The sequence below is a fragment of the Patella vulgata genome, chromosome 4 (assembly GCF_932274485.2).
Source record: "Patella vulgata chromosome 4, xgPatVulg1.2, whole genome shotgun sequence".
Lineage (NCBI taxonomy): Eukaryota > Metazoa > Mollusca > Gastropoda > Patellidae > Patella > Patella vulgata.
In genome coordinates, this window is record NC_065882.2 from 61,019,558 (window position 1) to 61,038,027 (window position 18,470).

Below are 18,470 nucleotides of genomic sequence, written 5' to 3' on the forward strand. Positions count from 1 at the left end.
TCTTCTATGTATAAGTACCGGTATGTATTGAAGTTTATTGCTCTATCAAGTTCCTAAATACAACTATGGATTAATATATGATACTGATCAGTGTTTTTGTTTTTGTAGTTTTCTATTACCAGTACCTTAAGATAATGGATTATTACCTACGGTAGATGAAATTTTAATTAAATGATATAATTTACATGCATCATGGATTAAATTACTGGGAATATTACAGTATGGATTAAGATTTATATTTTTATGTTGTTTCACAATGAAGTTCGAAGAAATTTCTGTTAGTGTTGGTGAGTAAATCCTATTTTATTAACCTGTCTTCATTAGTCCAGTTGGAGTAGAACAGTAGGACGTTAAACCCCATTTCATTTCATTTATTGTATTTTATGAAACGAAGTCAAAACATTGTCAGCATTGTCTTTGAGACTTTCTGGTAAATATTCCATACAGATAGAACCTAATTCCATTGAATGTTTTGATTGCATTATGCTTTAATAACCAACATCCATGCTGTACAAGAATCTGGAATAAAAAGCAGATGTATTTAAATCAAGATGTAAAACTGTGCACAAAAATGACCCATTTATAAACTAGTTCATCAATCCTTAGATTGATGTGTGCAAAACTAAACATGGTGACCTCTTGAGGGCATGGGAAATAACAGGACACAATACTATAGAATTAACTGGAAATACACAGATCACAATTCTATAGAATACATACTGTTTATTTATTTCTAGTCTGTTTCAAGCCATCTAATTATCTTGGATGTAACAGAAATTAATTTCAATGACCAAGGGTGATTACGGTATGACCAAAGATTTGGTAATATCAACTTGTTAGTTTGTGATAATAATTGATCAGATGCTAATTAGAACATCCAATATTATAACGAACACTTTTACTGGGAAAGTAAAGCAAATTAAGTAATACTTAACATGTTTCATATAGTTTATATCATTGCTTGATAAAAACTAGGGGGTTGGGGGTTGGTTGGTCTAGTGGTTTAATGCTTGCGCATGAAATCAAAAGGTTTGTCATTGAATTAAGTGGCATGGTTTTGATTCCCCGCTTGTACATGACAAGGAGTAGGGTCATCTGTCCAACCTCGTGGTTTTCTCCAGGTCCTCCGGTTTCCTCCCACAGCTAAAGACCCCTACGCGCAAGCGAATTATTGAAATAAAATTGAACCATATATGTTAGTCCCGAAATGACCTGGTTTGTGTCGAATGGACATTAAACCCATTTCTCTCTTTAATAAAGTCTATAGAATCCTTGTTTGGGCTATGATTCTCTTGTCTTTATCAAGCAGTGATATAAACTAGTCCAAACATCGCTCAGTAATAAACAGTAATTGTATCGTGTCCTGTGTGTTTCTTTTATTAAAGCGTGCATTCTGAGATTACTGTAATAATCCAAAATGTTTGTTAGTGGTAATCTGTCAAGGAATACAGTGATATAGATAGTAGCCAGCAGACAAACGCTACCATTTACACTATAGGAAAGTAATAAGGGCTTTGTCAGTGTTAACTTGTCCCAAAAGCTTGCTGAAATAAAGGGAATTCCCTCAAAACTTGTGTGGTCAGGAATGATTGTTTGATTTTTCTCTGTTTAATCTTCAATGTTCACCATGGTGAACTAATCTTGCAACTCAACGTCAAATATATTTGCAAAGAAAGCCTAGCCCTTTTGTAATCATGTTTCAAAGGGTACAAGATGGTGGTAACATATATTGACTCCGCCTACAATATACATGTAAATCAAAAACAAAGATAAGATTTAAGCCTTGTTTGAATCCAGCTGTGGAGAGAGCTTTTCAAGGTTTAATACGTATGGTAATAATCCTTGAGTAAAAATCACCCATTTTGGACAGTAGGTAAAAATCACCCTTAATCTATTTTCTTCAAAAAAATCAAAAAGAATTTGACCAAGTTATTTATTTATTTTATTTTTTTTTTCAATATTTTTCTTTAAAAAATTCAGAATACCACAAATCAGGTCCATGCTGTGGTTGAAAATTAGATAAACTTAGCCCATTGCAATTGAAAGTGAAATGGACAATTAATTGCTGAATGCTATTTATCTGTGCTTTGGTGTTTCTGTGCTTTCACATTGGTATTTCCGTGGGATGAAATATGATGAACTTTGCATATTTGACAAGTGAAATGGACAATTAATTGATGAACACAGTCTCTGTGGGAATACTATCGTGAAATTATGAACATTTTTGTACAACTTTCTCTGTAAATATTATACAGGCTATGGCTTCTTCGTAATAAAATTATCCTTATCATATTTTTAAATTGGCGTTATTTTTCTGTTTCTTCTGTTAGAATAAAGCCAGGGAATGTCAAGAATATCAATTAAATCTCGTAAAGTTAAATTTAACAGAATCCATTTGGGGGGGGGGGGATTTTAATCTTAATAAAACCGGGTCTGAAACAAAACATCTTTTTGGGGGGTATTTTTATGTTAGTACATATTTTGTGTTTGCAGTCTGGGAGAAATTTTTTTTTTTTATCTTGGTCCAATTCCAAAAATATCTTAGTGGGGATTTTTACCTACTTTCCAAAAGGAGGAAGTTTTACGGAGGCGTGGGGATTATTATCAGTGGGATTTTTACTGGGGGGATTATTGCCAACATTCAATCAATGTATACCTATTACATTAAGGAAAAAGATGAAATTAGTTCTTTAAACAAAGTTAGAATTAATCTGAAGGATATTTTGAAATCACAGATTTCTCTGATTGGTCAATACAGTGTCTTTGTGTAATGATTATTACAATTGAGTGTCATAATTTCTTTCAAAATTATTTGTGGGTAATCTGTTAATCCTTTGTGTAAAATGTTTTGTGGATTATAGATTATAATATAATACCTTATGTAATGAAGGGTGTATAGACACAGGCATGTATACATGATTTAATAGGAAATGAGGATCAGTGTAGTTTGACCTGCAATGTACCAGAAGTGAGACAAGAACTCATTATTGATTGGAACAACTTTATTTTATCATTAAAAATAATTGTTTTTATCTTGCAAAGATATGATTTATTGACGCAGAGCTTGGATTAATGCTAAATATACATTTTTACGACTGTTCCAATATTAAATATATGCATGCGGTTTCAAAGAATTAATGATCTTACTCTCTATTTGACAAAAAGTGAAAGAGGAAGAGATATGAAATACAAGTGATTTTTTTGGTTATAAATTTCTAGATAGGTGACAATTTTATCAGATTATGAGGGTCGAATGCAAAAGGAAATGAGTGTTTTTATTATGTCTTTATAACCATGTGATTTATGGTTCGATTGAGTAACTGAAATTCATGTGGATATTATATTGTTTATACGTGTCTGATATAATTTTGAGTGTGTTGCTATCTGGAATTGATATATGTTATATGTGAAATATAAGAATGTCTTGTATTCTAAGGGATCATAGATATATTCATACGGTGCTGAGTAAGTAATTTTGATTTTGAAAATATGTGAATTTGTTTTTTGTTATCAATTTGGGTACCAGACTGGTACTACTGGTATATCACATACTGAATAGTCCGTAAAAATGTGATTTGACATGATGTGATCAATTATCAATCTTGTTTTTTATTGTCATAAAACATTTAAGTTTTTTCATTTGAATCATTTTTCGTTATATTTCTGTTTTCCAGAGCCACCAGAGATAAAGGATGATGATATTGTAAGTATATTTTTTAGATCTAGTGTTTTTTTTTTTTTCCAAAAAATTTCTAGAATGGAAACCCAAAGTCACAGTTAAGGTAGATGACCGATAGGTTTAATGCATTTGTTCTAAATTATAAGTCCTTTTACCTATGTCCTATATGCAAGTCATGAATTCGATCTAAAGTGTGATACCTCAAACCTTTTACTAAGCTGACAAGAATTGGGTGGGTTTTTATACACCCACATTTTTATGTGGATCTAGTGTTTTTTTTTTTTTCCAAAAAATTTCTAGAATGGAAACCCAAAGTCACAGTTAAGGTAGATGACCGATAGGTTTAATGCATTTGTTCTAAATTATAAGTCCTTTTACCTATGTCCTATATGCAAGTCATGAATTCGATCTAAAGTGTGATACCTCAAACCTTTTACTAAGCTGACAAGAATTGGGTGGGTTTTTATACACCCACATTTTTATGTGGACATATATTGTTGTCGCCCCTGTCCGTTTGGACGTCCACAATTTGTTCGTGGACACTTTACAGGGCCCCGATTGTATAAAAAAATCATGCCTTTAGCTTGTGGACACTCTAGAGGTCAAAATTTTCATCCGATTTTTGATGAAACTTGAAATGTATGTTTATAACCCAAGATCTCGGTTCCTTTCGATATTGGCAAGTATGGGACCATAACTTCATGGTTTATGGCCCCTGATTGTACGAAAAATCACATTTTTAGCTTGTGGACACTCTAGAGGTCATAATTTTGATGAAACTTGAAATACATGTTTATAACCTGAAGATTCGCGCACCGTAACTTCCTGGATTATGCCCTCTGATTGTATGAAAAATCATGTTTTTAACTTGTGGCCTCTCTAGAGGTCACAATTTTTATCCAATTTAAAAAAAAACGTTCGAATATATATCACTGTTACACCATAATGACAGTTGAGTTCGAATTTCGTGAAAATCGAACCAAAACTGTCAGACAAAATAGCCACTCCATGTACGCAGATAGTGTTAAAGTATGTAATATCAAGGTTGTGGACCCTCTAAAGGTCGCAATTTTTATCTGATTTTGATGAAACTTAAAATATGTGTTTATATCCCAAAGATCTCAACTCCTTTCGATATTTGTGCATATTGGACGGGAACTTCCTGGGTGATGGCCCCTGATTGCATGAAAAAATCGCTTGTGGACTCTCAAGAGGTTACAATTTTTATCCGATTTTGAAAACTGTTTAGATATATCACCGTTCCACCATAATGAAGGTTGAGTTCTAATTTCGGGAAAATCGAAACGAAACTGCCCGACAAAATAGCCACTCCTTGTACACAAATTGTGTAAAAGTATGTAATACAAAGGTTGTGGACCCTCAAGAGGTTACAATTTTTATCCGATTTTGATGAAACTTATTTGCACATTTCAGACCATAACTTCCTGGAATATGGCCCCTGATTGTATGAAAAAATTGCTTTTTTAGCTTATTCTCTGTCCATCTCTTGCAAAATGTGGGCATATCTTGCCTGGGAACCGCTAATTTCAATTATCGTACTAGGCCACAATACAAAACAAATTTTCAGAAAAATGGCTGTATAAAATACATTACATTTTCATGGATCTAAAAACAAATAAGTAAACATGGCCATTGTATTGTTTGAAATGTGTATTATTTGCTATGTATCATTTCCTACTATGTCATACCATGGACCTTATAATTATCTTTCACAATTTATCACAGACATATAAGTTTGTCTTTTGCTTTAAAAATTACAGAGGACATAAACATATAAATTACAAATTTGATATTTACTTATTAAAAAATTCTTATAAAAGCCGCGTTTTGTAACATATTTAGTACATTTATGGATATATCTGTCTAAACGATTTGGATACACTTATATACTGAAAAACTGTTTGAATTTTCCTGTATATAAATGTACCTCAAACATTGAATTGATATCTAGGTAAATGTTGTAGTGTAGATAATGTTTGTTGAAGTGTGTTTTATAAATGTAAACTGATTTACCATAGGTTGAATAATCTATAGAAAATACTGTTGGTGAACAGATAATAAGAGCACTTAACATCTTGGTGAAAACTAATTCACCGGCACTAATCAGTTCAAAATGAGTCCATTTTTGGGATTAACAGATCAAATAGTATGTTGATTTATGTCTTTGTAAGTTAAGCCCCTGATGGCCCCACTTAAATAATTCATTACATGTCATTATTGCTTTTCAATTTACGAATAGAAATTTCCTTTTAGCATAGGCTTTAAGTTTTTATGAAATTACTTTTAACAAATTGAAAAACTTTTCATGATTTATAAAGTTCAGTATATTTTTTTAGCATAGATATTTCTTTTTATTATATAATATATACAGTTAGAAATAGAATACCATTATTACATTTTGAAATAAAAAAAACTTTTAGAGTTTTTATTATCTGTATAGACAGACTGTAAAAATATTTATTATATCATTCTATTCCTTTAAATGAATTCAATGAAATATTGCATATTTGTTGTTGTCTTTTATGATAAATTAAAGTCTCAATATGCTAGACTGCTAAAGTCATTTTCCCTATTCAAGATGAAAACAAAAATAATGTCCAAAAGGAGTTATTTAGATAGTAAATTAAAGGATTAAATCAAAAATATTGAGTTTAGATGTTAGATGCCAACTTGATCTTGATGGCCAGTGATAGAAATGAGTTAATTTTTATTTGTTAGCTGGAGTCCTAAAGCAGTGGACACATTAGCCAAATCATTCGGCCGAACCAATCGGCACCGAATTTTATTTGGCCGAATGGGTGGACACACTAGCCGACTGCTTCGCCCGATTCAACCTGTCGATTGCATCACCTTTCACGTCACATGATTAAACATGGCGGTGTCTATGTCTTCAATCTATCACGTGACTTCTCGATATGAGTGGTGATTGGCTAATGAATTCTATATTTGGCCGAATGCCTCGGTGAAGCGGACACACCAGGCGAATTTCGACGCCGATTGATTCGGCCGAATCATTCGGCTAGTGTGTCCACCGCTTTAGACAAAATAAAGGCAGTAATGTGGTCTTTAAATGGCTATAACATTCAAACTAACCACTTTTAATAATTACTGGACCAATATGCTATTTGATAGGACTATTTTTTAATGTATGTGGACTAAAAATCTATATTTACCTAGATTGCATTTAAGTTTTAAAAATTTTTTCTGAAATCTGGCTGAAAAGATAAATAATTATTTGCACTTTGACTGCGGTTTGTCTAATTCTTGCCTACTTTCCCTCTTTAATGTTTATATAAAATAATTTAATTCTAATCTTATGTTAAACATACATTATGCAAGAGCTAAATCTGCCTATTGCGGGTCTTTTTTTAGACCTGAAATGTTATCTAAATTATTAATTATACATTAATTAAATTATCCAGACCATACTCAACTCTCGATGTCATCGCTATCCTGTGATGTTTATTGGATTAGGTTCCGATTTGCTGTTTGACATCCATTCATGATTTAATCATGAAATGGATAATCGAGACTGTATTTTATTGTACCAACTTTAGTAATGATGATCGAGGCTAGGCCGAAAATTCAATCGCTGAAATCTCAGTTCAGAGTAGATCAATTTGACTGAAATTTTCAGCAAATTCCCTTTACATTATCTAGTTTTTAACTATTATAGTGAGAACTGCCAGCTCTTTACCTAATCTCCCATAAGGTATCTTTAATTAATCTAATAAGTAATAAATGTCAGTTTTATTAAAACTAGTTTATACATACTAAGGTAAAACAAATGGTTAATTCAAGACTATTGCAGTTTGTATTATTATAGAGTAGATTATTAATATATAAAATAACATGTTTATGATTTTATTATTATATAGCCTGTAAAATGATAGCTTGTATATTGATACTATATCTATATACTAACTGATCCATATTGAGACTTTTATTACTTTAGGCCATGGTAAAAATATGTTGGATTATCATTGGTAATCAATGCTAATAAACAATAGCAACCACAGGAAATAAAATTATTATTTGATTCAAGTGGTAAAAGGATATAATATTTGTTAGATTATAATTAATTAGTACATAATTTGTAAATTAGATTATTCAGCGATGTGGATGGTGATTTATACCAAATCAAACTAAAATAGAACTTCATAAGATTCTAGTCGGCTCGGAGAAATTTTAAACATTTTTAGAACCAATAATTATATTTTAGACAATATATCCAGCATGTATTTAGTTGGTTGGAGGGAGGGGGGATCTTACAAGCAAGATTTAAATTCTACCCTCATAGATTAAGTTGAAAGTACATGATCCTACAGTAGCAGTGTCTTGACTGGAAATATTATTGATTGAAGATTATATCTTAACCTGGTTCTATCTTCTGTTATAGTGCTGTTGATCATAGATTGTCTCTGTCACACAGTCTTGTTAATAACAATTGATTTTCGATTAACAAATAACAATATTTATATCTTCTTTAGAGGCACCTATCATACAGCAAAGGTACAATACTACTTAGCATCTCCAATGTGCTCAATCATCGGCTTAGGTCATAAATATAAAATTCTACATCAAATATCAATCAGTGAAGAAAAAAATACTATTACTTTTCTGAGATACCAAGAATAATATATGTTTAACATAGAATGACATAATGGTTACACTTGAATCAAATATCTAAAATTGTTTATAGCCATCTTTTTTTTTTAAATACTGGTACAATGCAAAAATTGTGCTTTCTTTAATTTATGATGATAGATGTTCCCAGATTTGGGGAAGGTTGTTACATATATGATATGGATTAGAAAATGATCTACCAATATGTAAAGAAATTTCCTTGCATTTCGATAGTTAGTTTTACTTACAAAATATGTTTCACAGATATTCATAGTATGTTATTTATGTAGTCTTATATACTTTTAATATAAGTATACCTAATACAAAAATAAAATTATATTGAAAATAGAATGACAGGATGTACATTGCACCCAACTGCATGCGTTTATATATATTCACAGATTAGATAACACACACACACACACATACAGATTAATTTAGAATTAGTTTATTTGTATTAGTACTAGCTATACATATCTTAATCACTAGGTTATCTTAGTGAAAAAGCTTGAGAAAAAACACAACTGCATGCCACAAATTTTTGGGGTAATTCATTTTGTTTAAAGCCACTGATCATCTCTTATTTTTTTATGGCTTAATCTATAATCAAATGAACTTAGATTGGTTTTCTAGCATTTAATTAAGAAAACTAGACCAATATATTCCATTTGATTAAGAAGAGGCACATCTAGAAATTGTATTCCACAGTTAAAGGTGGCACAGGCTTGTTTATATCATCTGTTAGTGGATGCTGAATGTTGAGGAATTTTCAATGGATCACATCTTTCGTGATGCTGAATGGCATTGACCATTTTTGGACTGATGTCGATCAACTTTCACAATTAAGATGGTCATTCCCTTTCAATATTTTTATCAGCTGATTGTGACATGTTTGGCTCTTTGTCGTTATAACTTATAAGGATTATGTCATCGAAATGTTTAAATGATATAACATTGAAGTCAACGATGAGAGAATTACTGGTCTGAAACCCTATGGAGGCAGACCACCATTAAATTTCACCATCTCGGTACCCACAAATTGTAGTTCGTCTATTTATAGCAATTCTCTCTCTGTCTCTTTTCTCCCCTTTTGCATGCCCAATTGTGTTGATTTTTTGGTCTAAAATGGACGAAGAGGGTTTTCTGCCAGGTTTTGGTAATATTCATTATTTTGAGGGGGAATGATAACGGGGTTATCAGGTTCGCTACGGTGATATGTACAGCAACTAGTTACATGTTTTTAGTATGCTTCTTCAAGTTTGTGTATCTCAAAATTTTAGTGGCCAACCTCATTAAAATTTTAGTGCAAAGACATGACCATTTGTTCCTCTGTCTGTAGTGAAAAGCATTCAGCCCAACGAAAATTTGGGGAAAAGTTGGAGGTGGGCAAAGAGGCTAAAATTAACATTGAAGTCAATGGGGAAATTAATGGTAGTCTGCATCCCTATGCTATATGGATTTGTCCCCCTTGACACAGTATTTGGAATGAATGATTATAAACCTTGTTATACAAGGTTATATGAATATGGAATTACCTGTAAATAGGATTTTGATGCATTTGAATATACATGAATACACATAATGTAGCATATAATAATTTTGAGAAATTTATTTAAATTATTTTACATTTTGTTTACATAGATTGATTAAATTAAGTAATTTAAAATTCATAGCGTTATATTTTTGAAGCTAAGAACAACTAAATTTTTTGCTTACTATAAATGGTGACTTTTGCTCATTTTTTATTGTTTTAGAGTACTATTTTGTATTCTTAGGATTGCTCAAATTTATTTGACTAGTGATAAGGAGAAACACTATCGAAACTCAGATTTGGGCATTGTGTTTATTCATAATTCTTGGTCCTATCATCAAAGAAGCTTAGAGTTTCAATATTTGTCTTTAAAAGTACCAGGGTTCTTTGGATGGTCATAAGTTGCATCTACAATAAAATTCAGAGGTTTGTATTGATTTTTCCTGTCAAATGTGAATACTCTACATATCAGAGGTATTCTTTTCAGATTTTGTTTCTCCAAATGTTTGGGATTTTTGGGCTAACATTAATAACAACTAACTATGGTTTTATAATCAAATTTTAACAAAGTTATTGCCCATGTCACCTAAACCTGATACAAATTTTTGAGATTATGCTATTAGAGATTGTTTAGATAGTCATGTTTTAAGGAAAACAAAGCAAAATGAAAACCTGAATAAAATGTCTTGATTTTCTTGGTGATATTGTCTATCTAATCAGTCTAGAATCAGGATTTACTAGATTTTAGATTGTTGCCCCTGTCAACAGAACATTTTAATTAAAACCAGATGTTATTTTCTTTATTCATATTTTGATGGTTCCACTGTTAACATCTAGAGAAAATCGCATTATAGACCTGTCAGTTCATTGCACTTGACAGTCAGTATTGATGACGGAGGCACAGTGGCTCAGTGAGTTAGCACTGACTCACTAACCAGGAGGTCCCCAGTTTGACCCTTGTATTTGCAGAAATAGGTCTGGGGGTTTTCCAGTTTGATTTTCCCTTGTCAGTGGTGCATAGTTTAGGACCAGGCAAGAAAAAGTGTATGTTAAAGATCCCCTTAATGAATCACTAATTTACGTAGCAATGTTTTGCTATGGTAAAATGTGACTTGTTTTCTTTTAAGGTTGCAAAATCAACCAACAGAATGAAAAATAACTCCTTTTTGTTGACTCACATTATTTATCAAAGAGTTATTGCCCGTATCATGAAATTGTCTCCGCTTCACACTTTTTGCTTGATTTTTTATATATATATATTTTTTATATATATATTTTTCTAAAGCTTTGCATATTCCGATACAGCTTAATATGTTTCTTATATAAAACCTTTTTTAATGTCTGTTTAAACTACACTGTGGTACAAGGGTAGTAGAGTTTTAACAATAAAAAGGTGTCATAATGTTATAAGAGAATATTACCTGGGTACTTTAAAGCTATAATACCTGCTTGACAATACAACAAATTACTATGTCTTCCATTTCTTTTGATTAAATACCGTAAACACTCTAAAATCCACCTGTATGGTGGGGTTATCCTTACTGCTCAACCAGCTTTGTCGATGTCTTGTGTTTGAAATAATATAGATTTATAAAAAGCTTATTGAAGAAAGTCCTTTACTGAATGTTATTATATGATCTTATGTTTCAATCGGCCTATATACACCAATTTTATTGGGATCGTTATTATTTTTACCCGTGTCTGTCAATCTGTCTACTTTTTGTGTCTTTGACACCGGTGGGTATTGTTTGGCTAGAAGGAAATCCTAACACTATTTTGAACAAGCGAAGGACATTCATTTTTTGATTACTGTAGTCATAAATGAGGAATACTGATCAAAATTAAAGCTTGTAATGTCGGTCCTTCCTACTTCTTGTTGTAGAGATGTGTACCCAGTTGATTTTAGTTCTTCAGTCTTCACATTAACTTTACAAACTTTTTAAGATTATTTGGAAATATAAAAATGTATTGAAATTGTAAGTTTTTGATATTCTTTCTTTTAAACATAAGGAATGAACAGGGATAGTTTTTGATGAGGGGATGTGCACATTTATTTTTTTTTTATATTTGCAGAATTGTGTACTTTGAAATTTTGTAATTATGTGAGAGTTTCTGGGAAATGTTATTGGAATTACTAGGATTATTCATCTAGATAAACATGCAAAGCATAGAAAAATGCCCACACAACAGCTTTGTCTCAAAAAAGAAGATTGCCATACATGTAGTTGCATAGACAGCAGCTTATCAGAAAGGAAAATGTGGATGTTGATAAGGACCTGTTATGCCTTTAAGAAATCTGATCCCTATGGTCTTCACAAGCTTTTCCAAACATGTAATATATCTCTTGAACAGAAAGTCCTAGATTGCTGAAAATCTACAGGGCTTATCTTCTCCGATCTCAATGATTCACTTCAAATTTGAAAATCAATTGGGTTCATCAATCATCTCACAGTCCTAATACTTTACTCCAAATTTGAAAAAACTTTAAAAACTAGCCTCTATCGTGTACACAAGGTTTTGGGAGAGGAGGGTAACTCGAGAATGGAAGGATGCCGAATACTGAAAATCAATAGGGTTCATCCTCTCAAAACCCCAATGCTTCACACCGAATATGAGAAATCTTATGGTATATGTAGGGTGTACTATGTAATGAACACGATTTCACTTACAAATATATATATGGATTGCAATACTTCAATACATACATGTATAAGTTCAGTATTTCATATTGGTTTTTGTCTTATTATGATAGCAATTTCTAAACATCTCTCAAACATGCATTTAAACTAAAGTAATTTAAATTTATACAAATTTACATTTTCAAAACGATTTTGGCAAGATTGTAGCTCCACAGTTCACCTTTTGGATGATCTAAAGTTAAAGCTTAGAGTAACTTTATAATACAGATGATCTCAGTTTATCAGCTGACCCAATGATAAACTATCTTTCTAGTCTAATATATCACTTATCAATTAAAATCACTATTTGTTTTTTGTTGAACCACTTGCATCCTGATGGATTATTATCAGTAAAGTATAACCTAACCTTCATGTGAAGATATGTATGTAGCTGTAAAGTAAAATCTAAATACATGTATTCAAAATTTACAATCTTTATGAAATTTTAAATAAAAAAATTTGAAATAGTGGATTTTCATTTGCGATAACATTTGCCATCCACCTGAAAACAGCATATAATTTGGATGATAAAATATACGCTCCATGATAAAACTCACTGCTGCTGAAAATATACAGTCCTTAAATTGGTATGGTTGTGTCAGAAATTAAAACAAAGCATTAATAATAAATATAAGGACTGTATATACAGTCTAATGCTCCTTATTTCCTAACTTATGTTTCATACCTTTCTTATGCATTCACAAGCCATGAATGAATGGAGCTTAAAGAGTTTTACAGTAAAGTGAGTTTTCGATATGAATGTGTTATACCACAATGCCAGTCAATAGGGAAATTTATAAAGTGATTGGTGAACGTCAGGTCGTTACCTATAGGTATACACTATAGGTGAGATTAGACATAAACCTTATATACATACTACACAATATTGTTATTACTTACAAATTTTGCTATCAACATAGTGAATGAATCCTTGTTGATAGGCAAACATTGGTAAATTAAAACATGGTGTTTTCACAGACTTTATCTCAGTATTTGGAATAATTAGTGCACACTTTAAAGTTTGGAAAAAGATAATTTAAAAATTATTATTCAGTGACTGGATAAATGTAGAGTTGATTATTGAATATTCACTAATGAAGGATTACCATCAAATTTTCATAATTGATTTGGATTATTTTGCTTGAAAATTTCAAAATGGTGGAATTTACCATAAGATCTCAGACACTGGTTAGTAAATTATTTTAAGATCATTTTTACTTGAATTTCAAATTTAAAGCTGCTGATTTCTGTTTAAGGGATTTTGAAATCCTTGCAAATGGCAATATTCTGAAAGTTTACACAGAAATATCAATCCAAACATTTTTCAATTACAAAGATGTGTTGAATTAAAAATTTTGCCATCCCCTGCAGATGATATAAATATGATATGGTCAAAATGAGCCAAAACAAGCAAATTTGTTCAAAATTTTTATGCATATATATCATCCAATTCATAATTAATAACAAATATTCCAAATTTATCTAAATATATATCATTATATTTTATGGCAGTTATGACCAATCTATGGTCATTTTGATCAAATTTTGGGGCAAGTGTGGTTTAAGGTCATTATGTACAAAAAGGAAGCACAACCTATAAGTTTAGCTAAAATCTTTTGATATTGGGTTCAAAGCTAAATATCTTGGTTCAGAGTGGAGCAATTTGACTGAATTTTTCAACATATTCTATTACTATTATAACGAAAACAGTCAACTCTTTATCTAATCTCCTATAATGCCTCTTTAATTCTTAAAACAGCAGTAACATGTCATAATGGCTGGGTTGGGGGGATAGCCGAATGGTTAGCATGTGCGCGCTGTATCATTATAAAGTCTGTCATTGAGTCAACAATTATTGAAATAAAATTGAACCATGTGTTAGTCAGAAAATGACCTAGTTTGGTACATTTCCCAGTAAGAATTTTTTTTTTTGGCAACAATTGTACATTTCCCAGTATTTGGATGTTTAGGAAGTTCATTTTGAAACAATTTTGAATTTATATTTTCCATAACAAATGTGTAAACTAAAAGGCAATGTGGCATACTAATACAGAGATCTTATAATCACTTTACTTTTTAGAAATATATGGTTTTATGTCATTATTTATTTCACCCTTCTGACCTATTAGGATAATCCTTAATCTTGTATAATCCCAGGATTAATACAGTGATACTACCACAGTCTGTACTTTATATTGCCTTTGATCTCTGATTGACGTTAATTTGCGTAGTTCAAATATAAAACAGTTGATCCTGCTATGTTCATTTTCTTCCACATTGTATTCTAAAGGTACTAGTTAGTAGATGGACAGAGCATATTTTTCCATGAATCATCCATCACTGTAAATTAACGACATGGTAAGCAGTGGAGTCTTACCATTGATTTAGCTTTCACCAGTTTTTAAAGAAAACATGTATTGTCATTACCTGTGTCCATCAAAATCTTATCAGATTTGTTAAAACTCAGCAAGATTCTTCATTGTCGCACAAGAAAGAATTTTACCAAATTTAATATTTTCAGAAAGTATATATGTTATCATTCCATTGACGTGTTGAATCTTAATACAGGATGAAATTCTCAGTGAAAGTGTTTAAAACTTGGTGTGATTTAGAACTTGGGCAAAAGAAAGGATATTAAATTTCAAATGCATCTTGTGAAAAAAATAAATCCCCATTCAATTGTATTTTAACTTTGTCCGTTTAAAGATTTTAAAAAATTTTGTGATTGTATGCTGGTCTTAATAGGAATTTCTCTGTGATAAATTAGCAGTCAAGAATACATAAATGTATTTGTCTAAAAAAAATAAAGTTGGAACAATAAACATTTCACAATTTGAATTTTACAAAATAAAATTTATAAATTATTTTACCACTAATTGTAAGTTACATTATTTATTAGGGCAGGACAAATGAATCCGACAAGTAAATCAATGTGACATGTGAAATAGATTTACGTTAACTGTGCATTTATGGAAAGTTTTTGCTACAGCTATAATGCGAATACTGGATAAATCATTTGATTAAATCTTGCACACTGATTTGAATAATGATAGTAGTGCTATTATCTCATTATGTATTGTTAGAACAATCGTGTCACAATTCACCATTGAAATTGAATTCTATCATTAGGTGATCAATTTCCTTCAATTCATTAGGTAAATCAATACAGTAAAATAACTAAAATTTAACACATGACAGTTTTATATGGAATACAAGTTATCTAACTTATTCCTGATTGTTTTCAAATTTGAGTGACGTCTGTATCACTACAGGCCCAGGACTGTACAGTGCAGTGGTCGCTTATAGCTAGCCCCCGGATCCATTCACTTAATTTGAATTGTTTGTTTGTGATTTCTGCGTATTGTGTCTTGTCCGTATATTTGTTTTTGTGTAAATTATGTGTAGTGCAGTCCCCCTGCACTTACTTAGATGTTTATTTCTGGTGATGTTTCACCTGGGGTTCTTTCGTCTTTATCAAGCAAATAATCAAATTTAACAGTGTAGTTTACGTTCATTTTCTACACATTGTTAGTGCTTTATTCAGGAGATTTAAAAGGTTTTCCGTACCAGAAGACAATGTAATCTTAAAACCATTCAGGACCAATTTTTAAATTGTCCATTACACCTAGATAAATTTATAAAAACAATTTGAACTAGATCTGCTAAGCAGATATTCACAATCACTTCCTGTCACATGTCAAGAGTCATATAAAGAATCTCAACAAGATAAAAAAAAACAATTAAAATCGGTCAAAAACTAAAGGTGAAATTCGAATTTTTGAAATATTCAAATACCAAACATTCGTGTATGTTTTCAAGCCCATTAATGTGGATTTTTCACTAATTTTCAATTTCAATTCAAAATGGCGTCCATCAGTTGACCTAAATCAAAATTCTAATCCGATAGATTTTTAGGCTTTCCTTCAAGTATTCAGAAAATTTAACTCTTATGTCTCTAAGTAAAATATTGCAAAAGACTTATGGATTTTTCACGTTTTGAGATGGTGGCAGTTCCGGTTCACTTGACAAACTCCATATTTTGTGTACACATCAGTACTGTCTTAGCTTGTACAGAAAAAAAAATTCAAGGCAATCTGACCTATATTTCGTCGATTTTTTTGAAAACTTTGATCCTTAATTTCATCAAGGGGAGATAATTTAGAAAATTGCTAATCACATCTTTTAACTCGCATCGGTAAGATCTACTTACATACTAAATTTCATGAAAATCGTGCAACTATTAAAGAAGTTGTCAAGTTGGTTTTAACTGACGGTTCGAAATCACAGCGACGAATTTTCGAAATCCGAAAATTGCAGATTTGAAGTAAATGTTTCAATGTACTCAAAGAAAAAAAAATAGTAAAATAGGTCAAATAGTCACAAAGTTACAGCAATGTAGGTCAAATGCATTCGTTCGTAAAATTCGGTGATTTCGGATGTTTGAAAATATATTCATTTCAAAGCCACCACCCATTCTTGGAGGGGGGGGGTCAAAGTTTCAGAAAGCTCCTACGGTTAGATTCTGAGATATAAAATTTGCAGAAAAAATACACAAAAAAAATAATAATAATAATAATCTTAACAGAAACAATAAGCTTATCATTCACATCTATTAGAGAATACCCCCATCTGAACCAAGAAAAGCGTTCAGGAATTATCACGACTGGTCTCATATTGTCTGATAGCTTTACTGACAAGGCTGTGTGGCAATAAAATAACATAAATTTTGGGAACATATTGAGATCCCTTGGCAGATGCAATTTGAAGAATATGAGGTAGAACTAATTTATAGTTAAGTATATGCTTACACTGGGTATTTATGTTTTAAGCATAATTGAATGTATATTTATATATGAAGGCTGGCTGAAAAGTTCCAAGGCTATCTGTGAAAGACCTGTATAAAGTTAATGGTTTGTAATAATCTTTCTACATAGTCCCCTTCGGGGTGTACACACTTATTATATCAACGATGTTGCAAGGAATGACAAAAGTTTCTGCAAGAGATTTGGCACCCATCTTGCAGAAACTTTTGTCATTCCTAACACTTTGGTGATAATGAGAGAGGCCCACAACATTGGCAATATGTTGAGTGGTCAATCGTCGATCAGCCATCACCATTTCATGCACCTGGGTAATGTTTTCTTGAATGGTTGCTGTCAGTGGCCTTCCAGGCGCGGGTCATCATCAAGGCTGTCTCTGCCACGCTTAAATTCAGCAGCCCACTTCTTTATGGTGGAAACGGAAGGAGCATCATCCCCTTAAGTGGAGACCATGTCGGCATTTATCTTGTTTTGCGTTTAGTTCTTGCAGTTGCAGGTACTTGATGACTGTCCTATAGCCAGTTTTGTCCATTTCTGGTGATTTCAGTGGGTAGATTCACAAGAGGGTCTGGAACGAAGACAATAATAACACTACAATTGCAGTTCTTATGTCTATGATCCATTCAATAATTATACTTGTTGGTGGCAAAAGTTTGTTGCAACCTAATTGATCTATCCTTTTCAGGCTCAGAACTTTTCAGCCAGCCCTCGTAATAATATACAATATCAGATCAATCATCATAATTTAATGTGGAGATTATCATGTATCACAACATTAATCAATATTTCATTGAAATAAAATCTCTTTCAGATCATATCAGTTTATATTTCTATAGATTTTATTGTGTTTCACTGATTATAGACAGAGGACATTCAACATTAACTCACACAGGTACACAGGTACAAAGGCCATCAATAATTCAGTATAATAAAATTGTTTTAATGAGATAGAAACATAAAAAATCTTTACTGTTTATTTTAAAAAATAAAGAATAAGACATAGCCTGGTTCTTATAAAAGCGCAGAGAATTTGAAAATCTTATTTTATTAAAGAAGCAGTCCCACACCTCAATATATCATGCATTAGACCCCCCCCCCCCCACAACCCCCCCACA

The 18,470-nt window shown here is 31.6% G+C and overlaps 1 protein-coding gene across 2 annotated transcripts in view; it reads left to right on the forward strand.

The window, feature by feature from the left end:
- The first annotated feature begins 216 nt into the window (after positions 1-216).
- Positions 217-18,470, forward strand: part of LOC126818150 (regulator of G-protein signaling 22) — a 53,914-nt gene continuing 35,660 nt past the window's right edge. Inside the window, exons 1-2 of one of the 2 annotated variants that reach the window (XM_050545367.2) lie at positions 217-287; positions 3,675-3,703. In XM_050545367.2, the coding sequence (XP_050401324.1) occupies positions 257-287; positions 3,675-3,703 (60 nt within the window). In that variant the 5' untranslated portion in view covers positions 217-256. Of the gene's footprint in view, positions 288-3,674; positions 3,704-13,462; positions 13,724-18,470 lie in introns of those variants that run through there. The other variant, XM_050545370.2, reaches the window with a different exon arrangement.